This window comes from Dendropsophus ebraccatus, chromosome 9, assembly GCF_027789765.1.
Source record: "Dendropsophus ebraccatus isolate aDenEbr1 chromosome 9, aDenEbr1.pat, whole genome shotgun sequence".
Taxonomy (NCBI): Eukaryota; Metazoa; Chordata; class Amphibia; order Anura; family Hylidae; genus Dendropsophus; species Dendropsophus ebraccatus.
The window spans coordinates 90,461,857-90,480,631 of record NC_091462.1 but is presented as its reverse complement, the minus strand read 5'-3'; the positions used below and the strand labels follow the sequence as shown (position 1 = coordinate 90,480,631).

The 18,775-nt window shown below is 44.5% G+C and overlaps 1 protein-coding gene across 4 annotated transcripts in view; it reads right to left on the bottom strand.

Moving 5' to 3' along the window:
* PDGFA (platelet derived growth factor subunit A) overlaps positions 1 to 13,436 on the bottom strand; it is a 35,856-nt gene extending 22,420 nt beyond the window's left edge. For all 4 annotated transcript variants that reach the window (XM_069983845.1, XM_069983848.1, XM_069983846.1 and 1 more), the window contains exons 1-3: positions 12,746 to 13,436; positions 10,286 to 10,382; positions 203 to 313 (exon numbers count right to left, since the gene is read on the bottom strand). In XM_069983845.1, coding sequence (XP_069839946.1) covers positions 203 to 313; positions 10,286 to 10,382; positions 12,746 to 12,808 — 271 coding nt within the window. In that variant the 5' untranslated portion in view covers positions 12,809 to 13,436. The remainder of the gene's footprint in view (positions 1 to 202; positions 314 to 10,285; positions 10,383 to 12,745) is intronic.
* Between the last annotated feature and the right edge of the window lie 5,339 nt (positions 13,437 to 18,775).

Below are 18,775 nucleotides of genomic sequence, written 5' to 3'. Positions count from 1 at the left end.
ATTAAATGACCACTAAAATAAAAAAAATTACTTGCAATTTTTTTATTTCTTTTATTATTATAACAGCTGTATCCTATGCTGGAGGTCCTATGATACAAGCACAGCGGATGGCACTGCTATTTGTGCTAGCTAACGTGTAGTTCCTCTTGTCTGTGTTCTCTCATACTTCATGATGGGGTGGGGGGAATGAAAAGTATCTTACCAATACTTCGCTTTCTGCGAATAGGCACAGACCTCTTCTCTTGAACATGTTTATTGTGATGGAAGTTGTGCGACTGCGTTTTTACGTTTCCTCCAGATAAATCATCAGCCCCTACAACACAGGAAAAAAAATAAAGATTGATCAGTGAGTGTTTAGTATATACAGTTTTATTTATTCCCAATTGTATAGAGTCAATAAGAGGGTTTGTATGGTTTGTGAGACCACATCAAATGAGTGGGCAGCATAGACATGGATGCAATGCTAGAACAATGTACACCAGATAAAGAGATGTTATACGAGTCCCAGAAGCTTATAGCTATAAGCCTACACATCTTTGGTCAGCAATTTATGCCCTGATCAAATCTAAAAATCCAGGGCCACCACTGGGTGTGTGTGTCTGGCAGCCACTTGTCTCCCGTTTTTCCTGGCTTCCTGCACAGTCGTGTCCTGGTGGAAAGTACCCACTCAGCCAGTGAGTTTCTGCAGTGGTTTCCCATCCATCATTGACTGGCTGAGTGGGCATTTCTCCACCGGAACATGATGTTGCAGGACCTGAAGGCGGCCGTGGGGGTCTTTAAACTGTGACGTTGCGATGCAGGGCACAGAGACGGGCAAGTATACATTCCTTATTTTGTCCACCTACCTGCACAGGAGTTCTCCTTAATTTAAGCACAAGTCTGCTAAATGATATTTCATGTATCATCTACAGAGCGAGCTTAATCTGCACAAAGATCCTCCCCACTGTAGTGCTAACCCAAGTCTCACCACATTTCTGCAATTTCTAAAATGAACACTAAAGATATTTTTCTCTGCTGTGTTCACGCTTCCACCAGATGCTCCATTTAGAGCCTCGGCCTGTACCTCCATCCGAATGGATAAGAGAAAGCACAGCAAGATGCAATGCTCTTCCCACAAGAACTGCCGACAAAATAGAAGAACCTTATTTATAAGTCAAGAAAACCTGTTGGGGTCAGCATGTCCAGCAATGCAGTTACGGTTTCTGTTCAACAGATGCCATGACAGTGGTGTTAAAGGGGTTATCCAGTGCTAAAAAAACATGGCCACTTTCTACCTGAGACAGCACCACTCGTCCCCAGTTTGGGTGCAGGTTTTCTAACTCCGTTCTATTGAACTGAATGGAATTAATTGCAAACCGCACCTGAATTGGAGACAATAGTAGGGGGAAAAGTGGCCATGTTTCTGTAGCACTGGATAACCCCTTTAACAGAGGCTATGTACCTTCTTATTTACATTTTCTCCATATTTCATTCACCACACACTGAAGAGAAGAAAGTCACCAGCACCAAGAGGTTCAGTTAACTCAACACAAAGACTAGCAACCATGGAAATCCTGGTCAAAAACCTTAACCCACAGCAGAATTTATCCACAATTTTTTAATCTCACACCCCCTTCAGTTTGTCTTTTATTCCTACTGTACAAGGGGGATCCTGCCTCAGTCACTGACTAGCTGAGCGGACTTGAAATGTCACGTCTGAAGCCCGCGTCAGACCAGGAAGCGGCCGGGCAACGGGGACTGGAGAGCCGCGATATGGGACCTGCCGCTGGAACCGGGGAGGTGAGTGGACGTCGCTGCCCTCCTCCCTGACCAGATCGAACCCCCCCCTTGCCGGAGTACCCCTTTAAAGTAAATGTACCATCAGGTATATCGTTTCGGGGTTTTTACATCAATGGATTGGCGCAGTCTTTTTTGAACCAAAACCCCTCTCCTCTGAGACACAGCTTCATTGATTCTTCACAGTGGGAGATCGTCACACTGGGGGCCAGCAGGCCGATGCTTGGGAAAAGACTGGTACCGTGCACTGAAAACCGGCGGTGGTTCAAAAAAAAAAAGAAAAAAAAGAGGACTGCGCCACCGGCATACCCACACGCCAGTGCCAATCCGTTACTGTAAAGAAAAACAACGTGATATACTTGATGGTACATTTGCTTTAAGACCCCCAAAGACATTAGAGAGGGGGAAAAAAAAAAAGTTGAAGGCAGCCCCAAGGGGTCTGAAAAACATGTATACAGCCATAGGTCATAGGCTGTATCCATGTTTTCCCAGACTCCCTAGGGCTGCATCCAACTTCTGCAGCCACTGGTATTCAAAAAGCCGAAGTTGAACTCATCTCTAGTCAGCAGCTACTTATTTTGCATTCATCTCTAGTTACAGCAGTATTTTTGCATCTAGCTTATGATCCACTCATTGCAACAACAAGTAGCGTTCTATATCCATCACTATTTTAATTATTTTACATTGTTTGCCGCCTATAAGCTGCTATTACCGCAGGCAACGTACGTCTCCATCATTACCCCTGACATAAAATGCTTTGATCCTGCATTCATTGTTTCCATATTCTACATATCTTATTCTCTTCTGGGGGTTGGGGGGGGGGGGGTAAGCTATTGCCAGCAGTTAATTTAGAATGGGTTTTGTGGCAGGGACCCAAATACTTTCACTTAAATTTTTTATGCCCTGATGTACTGACAATGTTTAGAGAATGGATAAAATATACGACAATTAGTTCTGTCTTGTTCCGTAATGTATCCGAGAATGCAACTTGATCATTACTAACAAAATGGCAAAATGGAGGAGCGCCAAGTAAAGTCACGAGAAAAAAAATAAAAAATAAAGGTGCTCCTACGTGGAACGACGCCGTCTTGGCATTCGTTTTAACATCTGCCAAAAAAGGCAATTACATTTTCAGAAGCCCAGAATGGAGTCGCCTTGCATTGATCTATAGGCCTACGTAGACAAAACATGATTGAATTCACAATAACTCATGTAGACCAACAGGGAACATAAAATGCACATTATTTTCATGTTAATCCAATCTAGACATGGTCAAGCCAATTTTTTTCCTTTGCCGGTTCTGTTACAGCCATCAGGGTATGATGGCTCCTAAGCTTGATGATAAAAGGAACACAAGCAAAAGTCACTGTGAAGGGCCTGGGAAAAAAGGGGAAAGGGGGGGGGGGGTAGAATCATGATATTATTGAGAAAATCCTTGAGTCATGCACCACCTCCTAAGGCCCTGCATTTGGTATACCACAAAAGGGGCCCCCCGAAATTGGCTTTGTGGCCCCATTGTGCCCCATTACATGGGGGTAATTATCAGCTAAACAGACAATCGCAATGTCTACGGGTATGTTCACACGGAGCAAAAGCTGCAGAATTCTGCGGCGGATCCCCCAGCTGCAGAATCACACCTGCCTCAGTGTTTCTATGGGATGGCTCGCTCGCCTCCACAGCTCTCCGCTCAAAGAATTGACATGTCAAGCCATCCCATAGAGACACTATGTAACACTGACACAGGCAGGATTACACTAGGGATCAGCAAACACCCCTTCCTCAGCTGATCAGTCCTTTTAAACTGTCAAAATTAGACACTGGCCACACATCTCCGCATGTAACAGGACACGTGTGGCCACTAGCCAATTGCAACAAAGGGCCACACAAACAATCCAGCCATCATTCATGCAGTCCACCAGTCTGGCACTTAACCAGTGTAAAAGACTATGGGGGAGATTTATCAAACATGATGTAAAGTGAAACTGGCTCAGTTGCCCCTAGCAACCAATCAGATTCCACCTTTCATTTTCCAAAGAGTGTGAGGAATGATAGGTGGAATCTGATTGGTTGCTAGGGGCAACTGAGACAGTTTCACTTTACACCATGTTTGATAGATCTCCCCCCATGTATATAAGCGCAAACTATGAGAGCTCAGCATGGACCGTCTAAAAGGGTCCTTAGCAACCAAAGCTTAGCTTTAAACTGTTCTGAAATAGCTGCACTGGGATTGGTCTTTTTTCCCCATAGCAACCACTTTAATTAATAAATAGGGACAGACTCAAAAGAGAAAGCCCAACAACCAAATTAGAGCACAGCTTTCATTTTACCAGAGAAGCTCAAGGAATGGGCACCCGTTACAACAGTGCAACAACGTTTCTTCTGCTCCATTGGGTTACATGTATTGCCGATAGCAACCAATCACAGCACAGCTATCATTTTGTATTCTGCTCTTAGGCCACATTCACACGTACAGGATCTGCAGATTTGATGCGGTGTTCAACCATTTAAACCCTATTACACTGACCAATTATCAGCTATAAGAGTCGCTAGAAACACTCCTTCGGTCGATTATTGGCCTGTGTAATAGTGCCAGCGATCAGCCAAGGAGCAGGAAAACATTTGCTCGCAGCCGATCGCATCTTTCACGCCACGCTAAAACAGAACGCTGTCTGCCTGTGTAAATGGGATGTGTGGCCAATAGCAATATATTTCAGTGGCTGCACACGGATGGGCCCGGTGGCACGATTAACCGTACCTTCTGAGGGTGTATAAAAAGACCCTTTGTTACAATGATATCTGCAGCAGATCCTGTACACGTCAATGTGGCCTAAGTGAAAGCTACAATGTGATTGGTTACTATGGGTAATAGTGTTTTTCAAGGGCAAGGTGCCAAACAAAGCAGTGCTCTGATTGGTTGCTAGGAGCAACAAGGACACTTCCTTTAGTTTTGTAAGTCTTGTAGTTCTGTTTGGAGAGTTCAGTTCAGCCCAGTACATGAGCAGGAGCTTAGAAATGTTTCATCCCAAAAAAGTTCCATTCCAGTCCCGGTTTACAGTCGCAAGGGGACAAGCAGCCATCACCACCACTGAAATAGCCATAGAGGTTGTCATTTTGCTTATCAGACACCCTGAACTGCACTAGTTAAAGTGTCCCTAAACTTTCAGCAAACTTTGGTTATGTCACAAGTTTGGATCAATGACAGTAAATGATCAATGACAATAAAACTTTATCACAGAATTTCTATTAGTTTGGACCCACCATGGCAATCAGTTAGTCATTGTTGGTGCACGTTCTAGCACATGATCACACCAGGGAAAGCCACAGGCATATTCCCTGCAAGAGCTGCTCGGGTATTATAGGAGGACTCCTCTCTATGTCTATGAAGGATTAGGGGCAGGAGACAACTCCTTTAAATATGTGTGTCAGTCCTCAATAAAATTCTGGCATTGTATTTATGAATTAATATCAGGAGGAACGTTCCAATATACTGACATGTATATACTATCCATCCAGGGCTGTGATCTATCCCAGGCAGATTGGTTCCTGTAATATCTCTCTATGTATTTTAGTCATCAGAACCACCTTCAATGGCCAATGCACTTACATATCTGCCAGACAGTTATTTTAGGTAGTCTTCACCTCTCTTATGCAATTATGTTCTGTATATAGCACGTCCCAACCAAATCTCTTCCTGCCCCGCTGTCATTTTATTTTAGCAGCGGATAAAAATGTCACTTGCTTCCTCGGCTCGGGTTCAAATAACTGCACGATAAGGTTTTAATGCCACCCTGCAAAGTATGACATAAACCTAGGAAGGTCAGGCCTTAGGAAAACTATTCCAGGTCACAATACATCCTCATTGCCTTAGAATGTATTACAGGTTAGTAAAATTCTACTTTTTATTGCACATATTGTTTAGGCTTAGTATACAGTATCGGGGTAGTCACGCCATTAAAGCTGTACAGGAGCATCCACAACTATGTGTGTATACATATCATTCATACTTTTAGTAATCTGTCAGCCCAGTGATCCCAATGTTGCCAAATGACAAGATTATACCTTTAATTTGGAATTGGGTAAACAAGCGTTTGCAGATAACATTTAAAGGAAATCGGTCACACTGAAAATACAGTCCAAATCTGCAGGCGGCATGTTACAAAGCTGTTGCTCTTGTAAAGTTCCTCAATAACTTAAATTTTATGTAAATCTCTGCTCTTTCTGGGCTTAGTAGTCAAGTGGGCGGTCCTACTCAGTGATTGACAGCTTGCCCACTTATACAAATAGTTGTCACTCTAGTATATCATTCTGCTCAGCAACATGATACCTGCAGAATGCAGTACATTTTTGATGTGTAAGGTTCCCTTTAATGTACCGCCATGGTGTACACCATCACAAGGCATAAGGCATGATCCATCCTCATAAACAAATAAGGTTACAGATGGCAAACATACCCAAGAATATCACAAAGCTTTCATGAGCCATTAAGTTATTCATCGAAGCATACATAATATAACATAATCCAAATAGTCCATGGGTCCCTTTTTTAATATTCATGCAAGATGTGCTGGGCATTTTATTACCCAAGAACTAGGGACATGACCTGGTACATGCGGTACATTGTGGTCCACAGTTTAGGGGCAGATGAGAAATATAAATTCTTTCGTAGCCCACATAGTGGCAGCCCTCACTGTGTACAGATAGTCCGCAAGACAAGAGCCGTATCTACAGTATTTTTAATTTATTGAAATACACATAGGTGTATAGATAGCGTAGGCTTGTTTCATAGAATAGACAACCAACAAAGTAAACTCCCCGTCAGATTTCTCAATTTTAGCCCAAATACTTCTTCCATATGGTACCAGTTTAATACAGTCATACACAAACCACAACATATCGCCAAATACTTCCTACATAATATGCTGTAACCAGTCAATGGATCCTTATGAAAAAGCAAGTTGGCCAACTCCCTAGTTTGTTACCCCCTAAAGCTAGCTCTGGGTAGGCTATAGGTTAACTTCAACAGAAGGTAGCCTCTGCTATTAAAGGCGATGAATGTATGGACAGTTTTACTGATCCCTATGAGGCTAAACCCACAGTCAGAAAGGACTTGCTGGGGGGTAAGATGGATACAAAAAGCATGCACTCATGTGAACCTGCTGCTATTGCGAAATATTCTGTAAAAATACCAGACCCACTTTATCACAATGGCTTCTCTATGAGCCCCATTCACAGATATCAGGTAGTGAAAGGACATTCGTGTGGAAGCGTACTTGGCAACACTTGGACTTAAAGGGCGTATGATATAGTATTCACAGGTTATTATTGCAGTTTTATGGATGCAATAAACCACATAATCTTCAATGGCTCCTTACAGTTTGCTTTGGCCTATAAATAAGACATTAAAGTAAAACTTACTACGGAGTTTGGGAGAAATGTTTGTCCTTGAAAAGCCTACCAACAGGCATGTGCAGTCTTATAGGCCATGCAATGCTCCATTAGAAAAAATATATATGAAATGCAGCTCTCTTCCAAAAAGAGGAGAGAGAGGTCTCTGCTGCCATCTAGCAGTAGACAATGCTTAAATCCTTTAGAAGCCTTGAAACATGACTGGGGATTATTAGCCTATAGCTGGTACTACTTCCTTTTAGATGAGAGCTACTATCTATGACTACTTACTAGTAAATTTGGACAGCACAATAGTTTCGAAGACAATTTTTATGGAGACAATAACATTCACCTGCAAAATAATCAAAAAAATAAAATTTTCGCGCTACCTAAAACATCCCATTTGAATATCAAAGATGACACAAGGGATAGGGAATGTAGACTTATCATCCTACTGTTCAGTCCATTCAGTCACATAGCCACCATAGGGATTGAGAAGTGTTGCCATGTTTAATTGGAAGTTCAGCTTCATTTTCCTCCTTTCAAGATAAAAGCTCCTTTTATCTTAAACATGCACAATCAGCTGTCTGGGACCAGGGTGCTTCATTACCTGCTCAAAGCTCAGCGGCAAAAGGGAGGTTGTGAAGCAGAAAACCTGGCCTATATAAATAGACCTGCAATTATGCCCTGAGTAAAGGATGTGTGAATGAGCCGAGGAGCTCTGTGTCCTACAACCCTGCTAGACAATTGTTTGGATCCAAGGGAAATTAGCCTTGCAGTCTTGTTACAACAGGCTCTCTGATCCTCTACCACTGATTTGTTTAATACCCTACAAATAATTGCTTTTTATTATTTATGACTATGGCCAAAGTTAGGAGGTCCCAACACGACTTCAAAAGCAATCGCTAAAGGCATGCACTCAACAGAAGCTACCACCCCGACGTTATCAAAGAGTCTTCCCTATTCATTAGAGACACCATCATAACACGGCTATTGTCAACTAGCTTTTCACCACCAGGCATAATCTTCCTCTCTGGTTTATAGCTTACAAAGAGGGAGAAAAAAAAAAAAAAAAAAAAAAGTAAAAATAAAATGTTTCTGTCAACAGGTAGAAGGCTACAAAAATATCTGGTGCCATATAATCCTGGATAATTGGAATAATTATCATAGTTCTTCCCTAAGGCGTTATAGGGGATATTTGGTAATTATGTTACAAAAGCAGTGGGTGTTTTTTCGAAATGGAACTCATAATTATAAACACAATTTTGCAACACATCGGAACACTGAAGTTACCAAAAAACATAAATCAGGGTTGTACAAAGGCCCTTATGACCCATGAGGCAGAATGAGGTCTACTATGATGGCTATGGAGCCAGTAGAGGGGCTCCATACTTCTTTCTGCCGAGTGGTGGAACTCTTCACACATACACAAAAACAAAGATTTTGGGGAGGCATGAGCCAAAAGGTCACACAAGAGGATAGGATTTTTTTTTTTTGGTAACAAGTAGAGTCGATCCGAACCTGAACGTTCGGTATTTGATTAGCTGGGGCTGCTGAACTTGGATAAAGCTCTAAGGTTGTCTGGAAAACATGGATACAGGGATACAGCCAATGACTATATCCATGATTTCCACATAGCCTTAGGGCTTTATCCAACTTCAGCAGCCACCGCTAATCAAATGCCGAAAGTTCAGGTTCGGATCGACTTGAGCATGCTCCAGGTTCGCTCATCTCTAGTAACGAATATGGTCCTTCTTGTCTCAAGCTGGAAGATTGATGTGAACCAGAACCATGAGGGCTACCCATTTTCCAAATTTTGCCACTTTCTACCAATATACCAGATGCATAGAGATCTCAAGACTTAGTAGGTAACGCAATAGGACCTCAGGTAGTCCTCAAAAATTATGGATTCTATCAATCAACCAAACAAAAGAAATAACTATTGAAACACAGAACCATCCACTGCAAGCTGTAACACAAGAGTGCCCTCCAAGATATGACTAGATTTCAGAGGTGTATTTATACCCTCTACGGGGCATGTACATCAAGGTGGACTGCAACGTCTAACATTTCATACCCCTTTTTGGTGTAATCTCATAGATTAAGACATGATTGCTCAGAAAATGTCGGTCTCATTCTAAAATATTTTGCAATTTTTTATTTTATCTTTAATTTTTTTACAAATACCATGTGCTGGTTTCTCTGGCTTCAATTTTTGATAATAAAAGGTAGAGTAGGCCACAAACCTGGGATAGGCCCAGTCTACACAGCACGTTTTCATGCAACTTTCTTTTAAGCTCATATCCAAAACTAGAATTGTATCGAACAAGTAAAAAAAAAAAAAATTTTATAAAGTGTTCTTTTCCTCTTTTCAGGCCCTACTTATCACTTGCAATAGAAAAATACAAGAAAAAAAAGCTGAACTGTGTGAACCTGACCCAAGGATTGAGATCTGTTCCTTAATAAAAAAAAAAAGGCTGTATAATCTCCAACTATGTAACCATCCCCCTTTTAAACAACAGAGTAATAAAACGCCAAGACTGTTGATAAATGTCCCAGAAAATGGTGTCATCCATTCATAAATATGGCACGCGTTACCGGCAGCGATCTTTCCTAATCACACTTTTGTCATTCGTGACACATTGAACCATGTGCTTTCCCCCTCAGATTGTAAAAAAAAAAAAATAACAAAACAAGAGAATATTTTTGTAACGTCCACAATTGTATCGTTACAGGTTGACATTTCCTCTCGATAGCAACAGATGGGCTGTAAATACCCAGCGTCAAAGCTGCCGCTGAAAAATCATTCTCATCACAACCTCTTCTTCCACCAAGGTCTTTTCTTCTGGAACTAGGCATTGAACGTGAACACAGGTCACCCTTTATACTAGCATCTCCGATGCATAGGCCTCCTTTCCCCAAGAGAGTCCAGACACACCCACTCATTATAAGCCCTGTTAGTTTATCAATAGCTCAGCTGCTGTTTATTGGCCTGGAATCTGACCTTTCTTCTCCTGTTTAACCATTTGTGCTCCCCAGAGAGGAAAGTGATAAGAAGACATAGGGTAACAACATCCATAAATCAGAGGTGAACAGGAGAAGGTAAAAAGGAAATTGAATTTACCTACGGAATCAATCTCCAGGAGGCGCTGTAGGTCACTGATGCTGTGGATTTCACTGTGAGCCAGTCTCTCGATCAGCTCCTGAGGGATCTCGGCTTCCTTAATGCAGCCAGGGAAGAAACACATTTAAAAATACAGTTCATAGACGCTTCCCAATGATAATCCACTCCCACTATATAATGAACAGCTCACATGCTGGATCCTCCCTTAGTACTGAGCATGCTATAGGATGGTATGCCTGCAAAACGGATAGCCTCCAGCACAGAGGGACGGGACAGAGGGGCACGGCCCGGTTACAGGCACGGGCCTAACTAATCTCAATGTCAATTTCACATTTCCTTCCACAGTCCCAATGAAAAACAAACGTCACCATGGCACAATTGCGTCCTACTCCTTATTTGTTCCTTATCGCTGACCCGAGTTACCTTTGCACCCACCTTACATTCTCAAAGTTGTCACTGAATGTCATTTCCCTGCCCGTTTTACTAGCAGGTGACTTAAGGAGCTGAAATCATTCAGCCACTTGTTTAACAGAAGCAAAACAAGACTTGCTGAAGGAGTCTGTGTTTTCTCTAAGGGAGCATGTCAGCAGTCTGGAAACCAAGACATAAAGAAGGCAAGAAATAAAAAAATAAAAAACTCATTGTATCCCACTGTATAGCTAAGGGGCCTGCAGAAAAGACCACAACACCACCAACAAAAGGGATCCTATACAACTACCTTAACCAGACTGTAAGCTCTTCGGTCAACCACATTGATATTAGCATTTTAACCCTTCAGGGGACACATCCTAATGATTACTTTATATGGTTATACAATCTTTCGCATGCCTGCCTCCCCCCCCTCGCTTAACCACAGTCCTGAAGTGGTTGCATGGTTTAGTTAGTACAACCTGTAGTAGCACAATATGAAAGAAACGACTAGTGGCTTTGAAGATTACCACATGCAGCGGGCACCGAAAACAAAACTCTTTGAGAAAAGCCCACAGGCAGGTAACTGCTTCCATTTACCCATGAAGTCAACAAGAGATTTTTTTTTTCCTCTTTCTCTCGTTTTGGAGGGGGAAGGAGGGGGGGGGACGCTTACAGACAAGTAACTACAACCTGCATTTCAATCTGCAACCTGATCTAGAGTCTCTCTCCCTCAAGGTACAGGACAATCGGGAAGGTGGACAAAAATAAAGTCCTAAATCCCTGGCGGTATACATAATGGCACAAAAAAAAAAAAAAAAAACACACCAGGATTTCCCTTTAAGAAGCCCGGGCAACAAAGCCTTGAAACTTTACCAGCTATGCCCTAGTTCTCACTCATGCTATGGGGCATGGTTCATTGTAGAAAGGGACTACAATTCCTTATCTGCTCCGTCTGTGCTGGGGGACACCCGTCATGGAAGTAGTCACACCTATCCAGAACTGTAACTATTCCTATGATGTTTATATACACTCAGCAATTTTTATTTTTATACACTGTGATGTCAAGGGCAAATACTGTATATCACCAATGTTTATACACTAAAACTGCAGTTCCACAACATCTATAGGATCCAAATCCCCTATTATTAATAGTAACTTTTCTACTAGGAGGCAGTATACCCAAGACAGATGTGCTCAGCAAGAATCTGCAACATTCGAGCACATGTGTAAGGCCTCCGACACAGTAGCGTATGGGAAGGAAGGGAGTAAAATAGCATTTAGGACTCCAATGTGCTTGAACATGCCCTAATCTTGTCTAGGCATGGACTGAGAGAATGTGGTTCACTGCACTGATCAATGGTGTCTGTGCTATATATGAACACATGTATATAGAGGAATATGGCACTTCTGTAATTTCATTACTACAGCCACCATGGGAGGCCAACGTATGAAAATCCTGCAGCAGAACCTCTTGGGAGGCAGCTGTCATTAATAGTCGGAGCATCTGCTTCTACTGCAGAACCTCCTGAGGAAACCAGATTGTCAATCATCGTCTTAAAGGGGTCTTTGATAAAATTTTACTAGAAAATTTTTAAATAAAAATAAATTACATTTTTAATTTTACTTTAAGGCCACAGTTGGTGTAAAAAGGGTGGAGAATCTTTGCCTGGAGTATACCTGTACACTCATACGCCTATGGCGGCATTGGGCACCTTCAAGGTCCAATGCAGTTTAATACCATAATGGGGGTGTCGGCTGTCATACCGGTCGTATGAACCTTTCGCTACTTTCCTAGACTTTAATACGTATGGTTAGTTTACGTCTGCAACTTGCTCAAGTGCAGGTGACTTGCAGCATGGTGATAGCCAGATCTGAGGCTCCTGGGAGTAGATGGATCAGCACTGTAGGTCTTTCCAGCCCTGCCCTTAGTGCAAGTGTGAAAGCTGCTTGTGTAAGGAAGGCGATGTAGGATCTGCACACAATGCTGCACATACAGGCTTCTCTGCACACACAACACATAGGAGAAAATGAAGACAAGCCAAGACCTACCTCGCAGAATGAAGGAGACAGGTAGCAGACGCCTAGAAGCAAAATCCAAGCCCAGCTCGTCATTGCGTTCTGCTGCACTTATTACTGAATGACAATGCAATGTCTTGATGTAGGAGCTGCAGAACTGCTCCTGTGTCTGGGGGAGTCAGTACCATCCCTTAGAGGGGGATCAACACCCCACCAAATGTGTTGGATCTGCTGGACGTTTCGAGGGGTTGGGTGGGTTCTCCAGCACCAACCTGCTCTTTTTTTTTTCTCCTCTTTTTTTTTTTTTTTGCAGATGGGTTGATCTTTAGCAGGAGGCAATGAGGCTCAGTGTCTGCATGATGTGCACTGACAGAGCACCATATATACCCAAGGAGGCAGCTCCTAGATCTCCACTCAAAGGCTCATCACCTGTCTGCATGGAGCTCCTATGTTACCCCCCTCCCTTCCCAATCATTACATGCACAAAGGCAACCAGCACTGGGTCTGTGTCACAGGAAGAAGCACAAGGAACCAAGTTTCCAAACACTGAGATCTTCTGAGGTCTCCTGCACACAGGGCAATAAGGCAGCAGCTCCCTGGAGTTCCACCTGGATGGAGAATGGTTTAAATCCCAGGACGAGGAGGAGGAAGAAGAAGAAGAGGCAGCAGCAGCAGCAGGGTGAACGAGTAACTCCTGAGGGATGTCAGCTGCTCACAGCTCTCTGCTGTTGGGAGAGTGAAATAATCTGGAGCAAGAGATTATAGCACTGCCAACCTCCCATGCACCGCCCCCTCTCCCAGTACTAAGCAACACAACCACAAACAGCCAAGTAGTGGGCTGGTTCTCTCAGCCAGCACTGCCTGCCTGCTAGTCACTCTGCTATGGGGAGACTGGGGGCAGCTGGGTATAGATAGTCAGCTATAGGGGGGCAGCTGGGTATAGATAGTCAGCTATAGGGGGGCAGCTGGGTATAGATAGTCAGCTATAGGGGGGCAGCTGGGTATAGATAGTCAGCTATAGGGGGGCAGCTGGGTATAGATAGTCAGCTATAGGGGGGCAGCTGGGTATAGATAGTCAGCTATAGGGGGGCAGCTGGGTATAGTCACTCTGCTATGGGGAGACTGGGGGCAGCTGGGTATAGTCACTCTGCTATGGGGGGGCAGCTGGGTATAGATAGTCAGCTATAGGGGGGCAGCTGGGTATAGTCACTCTGCTATGGGGGGGCAGCTGGGTATAGATAGTCAGCTATAGGGGGGCAGCTGGGTATAGTCACTCTGCTATGGGGAGACTGGGGGCAGCTGGTATAGTCACTCTGCTATGGGGAGACTGGGGGCAGCTGGGTATAGATAGTCAGCTATAGGGGGGCAGCTGGGTATAGTCACTCTGCTATGGGGAGACTGGGGGCAGCTGGTATAGTCACTCTGCTATGGGGAGACTGGGGGCAGCTGGGTATAGATAGTCAGCTATAGGGGGGCAGCTGGGTATAGATAGTCAGCTATAGGGGGGCAGCTGGGTATAGTCACTCTGCTATGGGGAGACTGGGGGCAGCTGGGTATAGTCACTCTGCTATGGGGAGACTGGGGGCAGCTGGGTATAGATAGTCAGCTATAGGGGGGCAGCTGGGTATAGATAGTCAGCTATAGGGGGGCAGCTGGGTATAGATAGTCAGCTATAGGGGGCAGCTGTGTATAGTCAGCTATAGGGGGGCAGCTGGGTATAGTCACTCTGCTATGGGGAGACTGGGGGGCAGCTGGGTATAGATAGTCAGCTATAGGGGGGCAGCTATGTATAGTCACTCTGCTATGGGGAGACTGGGGGGCAGCTGGGTATAGATAGGGAGACCAGGGGGGCAGCTGTGTATAGTCACTCTGCTATGGGGAGACTGGGGGCAGCTGGGTATAGATAGTCAGCTATAGGGGGGCAGCTATGTATAGTCACTCTGCTATGGGGAGACTGGGGGGCAGCTGGGTATAGTCACTCTGCTATGGGGGGGCAGCTGGGTATAGTCACTCTGCTATGGGGAGACCAGGGGGGCAGCTGTGTATAGTCACTCTGCTATGGGGAGACTGGGGGGCAGCTGGGTATAGATAGGGAGACCAGGGGGGCAGCTGTGTATAGTCACTCTGCTATGGGGAGACTGGGGGCAGCTGGGTATAGATAGGAAGACAGGGGGGCAGCTGGGTATAGATAGGAAGACAGGGGGGCAGCTGGGTATAGATAGTCAGCTACAGGGGGGCAGCTGTGTATAGATAGTCAGCTCTGGGGAGACCAGGGGGGCAGCTGGGTATAGATAGGGAGACTAGGGGGCAGATGGGTATAGATAGTCAGCTACTGGGGGGCAGCTGTGTATAGTCACTCAGCTATGGGGAGACTGGGGGCAGCTGGGTATAGTCACTCAGCTCTGGGGAGACCAGGGGGGCAGCTGGGTATGGATAGGGAGACTGGGGGGGCAGCTGTGTATAGATAGTCAGCTATAAGGGGGCAGCTATGTATAGTCACTCAGCTATGGGGAGACTGGGGGCAGCTGGGTATAGATAGGGAGACTGGGGGCAGCTGTGTATAGATAGCTATAGGGGGGCAGCTGTGTATAGTCACTCTGCTATGGGGAGACTGGGGGCAGCTGTGTATAGTCAGTCAGCTATGGGGAGACTGGGGGGCAGCTGGGTATAGATAGGGAGACTAGGGGGCAGCTGGGTATAGATAGTCAGCTACTGGGGGGCAGCTGTGTATAGTCACTCAGCTATGGGGAGACTGGGGGCAGCTGTGTATAGTCACTCAGCTATGGGGAGACTGGGGGGCAGCTGTGTATAGATAGGGAGACCAGGGGGGCAGCTGGGTATAGATAGTCAGCTACAGGGGGGCAGCTGTGTATAGATAGTCAGCTCTGGGGAGACCAGGGGGGCAGCTGGGTATAGATAGTCAGCTACTGGGGGGCAGCTGTGTATATTCACTCAGCTATGGGGAGACCAGGGGGGGCAGCTGTGTATAGTCAGCTATAGGGGGGCAGCTGTGTATAGATAGTCAGCTATAGGGGGGCAGCTGTGTATAGTCACTCAGCTGTGGGGAGACCAGGGGGGCAGCTGTTTATAGTCACTCAGTTATGGGGAGGCTAGGGGGCAGCTGTGTATAGTCACTCAGCTATGGGAAGTCTAGGGGGGCAGCTATGCATTGCTTGTCACTGAGGAATAGGGAGATTAGGGGTGCAGCTATGTATAGACAGTCAATTAGCTATGGGAAGATTAGGGGTGCAGCTATGCTTTACTAGACACTAAGCAATGGCGAGATTAGGGGGTCAGCTATGCATTGCTAGACACTGAGGAATGGGGAGATTAGGGGGGCAGATGTGCATTACTTGTCACTGAGGAATGGGGAGATTGGGGTCAGCTATGCATTAGTAGGCATTAAAGAATAAGGAGATTGGGGTGCAGCTATGTATTGCTTGTCACTAAGGGAAAGGGGCATTAGGAGTGCAGCTATATACTGCATGTCACTAAGGTATGGGGAGATAAGGGGAACACTTAAATAATGCTGGTTAAAGGGGGTTATCCAGCGCTACAGAAACATGGCCACTTTTCCCCCTACTGTTGTCTCCAGTTCAGGTGTGGTTTGCAATTAAGCTCCATTTACTTCAGTGGAACTGAGTTTCAAACCCCACCCAAACTGGAGAGAAAAGAGTGTGCATGTTTTTGTAGCGCTGGATAACCCCTTTAATGACCTGCTTAGACATTGAGAGCTATATGATGCTATGTTCTGATTTTTGCTGTATGTCCTGCAGACCTCTATGTCAGTGGAGTGTTTATTGCTGCTTATTGAGCAAGAAATACAGAACAAGTAAGGGTCCATTTACACAGAAAGATTGTCTGACAGATTATCTGCCAAAGATTTAAAGCCAAAGCCACAAACAAACTGTAAACAGAGATCAGGTCATAAAGGAAAGCCTGAAATTTTTCCTCTTTTCAAATCCATTCCTGGCTTTGGCTTCAAATCTTTGGCAGATAATCTGACAGATAATCTTTCTGTGTAAATAGACCCATAGGGTTGTGGATAAACTATGTCATGTGTAGTATATGGAGCTGATCATTGTCTATTACACATTGTCAGGTGTAATAGAAAGAATGAGCCCCCCGCCACCACCACCATTATATGGTTAGTATGCTACCCTTTAACATTATAGGTGCTTATAATTTGGATTTTACGTGCATATATATATATATATATATATATATATATATATATATATATATATATATTAGGGGATTGCATGCATGGCAGTTCATTACCATATCATTATAATTAGCCATAGAAGTTGCTGGGACTGCCTGTGTTTCAGCAGACACTGTATCATACAAATCCCTGGTATCAGACATACTGTATCATCCAGCTTCCCTGCTGTATTATCAGATCACACTGTGAAGCAATTCCAATAAGTATTATATATAGGCAATTACTACTCTAATATATAATCCAGCTATAAATTAAAGGGAAGCAATAGCATCAGACCCCACTAGAACTATGTGTAGCTGGGGGGCCTTGTCACACCAATAGCAGGGGTTCTAGTAGCCACCACCATCATCCACATCCCCGCTGTTTCTCAGGGGATTGGACGCTGCCGGAGTGATTGATGGAGAAATGTAGCCAGAAGTACTTAAAAAGTCCAAGTAGAAAAGTAGTCAGCACTTTATAAATGGACATGCGAGACGCAAGGGTCCTGTAACCAGTAAGGTGCCATAAATCTATGGGACAGTGGCCTTTCACTCCTATGTGTAAAATATTAATATTTCATACTAATTTATGTCATTGACTATATCATATCTGGACAATCTTTACTCGGTTCCAAAGTCTACTAGAAGTAAAAGGCTCATACGGCCTACCATGCCAGATCTGTATTTACTTAATGGGGTTGTCTTAGGATAATTGGTGGCTTATTGCTAGGTTAAGCCATCAATGTCCGACTCCATTGTGACCCCTGATGATTCCAGGGGAGAAGTGGCCGTGCTGCTGGGTAAACACTATGGGGGAGATTTATCCAACATGGTGTAAAGTAGAATTGGCTCAGTTGCCCCTAGCAACCAATAAGATTCCACCTTTCATTTTTCAAAGAGTCTGTGAGGAATGAGAAGTGGAGTCTGGTTGCTAGGGGCAACTGAGCCAGTTTCACTTTACAGCAGTCTGATAAATCTCCCCCTATATCACTCCGTCTCCTATGAACTCTCGGCAGCTGCAAAGCTTGTATTGACTATGAAGGCTCATTCATAGTGGAGCCATAGTGGAGTCCTTTTCAATTACCGCTGCCTCATCCTTTTAGGCAAGGGTAGGGAACCTTGGCTCTCCAGCTGTTGCAAAAGTACAACTCCCATCATGACTGGACAGCCAAAGCTTTAGCCAAAGAGTCAACACTAGGGGGCATAATAACAATATAGTGTTTAGTATAATACGGACATGGAGAGAAAGGAGCTGCTGCACCTCACACCTACGGCTGACACTAATGCCTCTCGGCTACATTTAAAAACCAACGCCAGGATGTTGATATATAATTTGATCAAACCATATTGCCTCATGTACCACGTGCAGGTCCCCTGGCCCACATGAGTCCCTACACTGAGCAGTAAGACCTTGTTCACACTTGTGTTGCTTACTGCCCGCTTTCTCCGGCGGCACCTGCTGGGTTTGGGGGGACCCTTGGGGTTTGTCCTGTGACAGTGGGGTTGCAGGGCCATTCCGTGGCATCCCTTCCCTGCTTCCCTGAACCAGGGGACCTGCATGTGGTACATGAGGCAACATGGTTTGATCTAATGATATACCAACAACCTGGCTTTGGTTTTTGAATGTAGCGAGAGGCATTACTGTCAGCTATAGGTGTGAGGTGCAGCAGCTCTTTCTCTCCATGTTCGTATAGTGTTTAGTATATCTCAGCAAAGAATTGTTTTTTTTTATATGGTGCAATTCTATATAATCTAAGTTGATTTGGGGAGATAAGCCCCCCCCCCACCCCCCAAAATAAGTAATTAATAAATAAAATCATCCTCCCGATCCCTCTTATCAACTGGGGCCTGTGTCGGTTT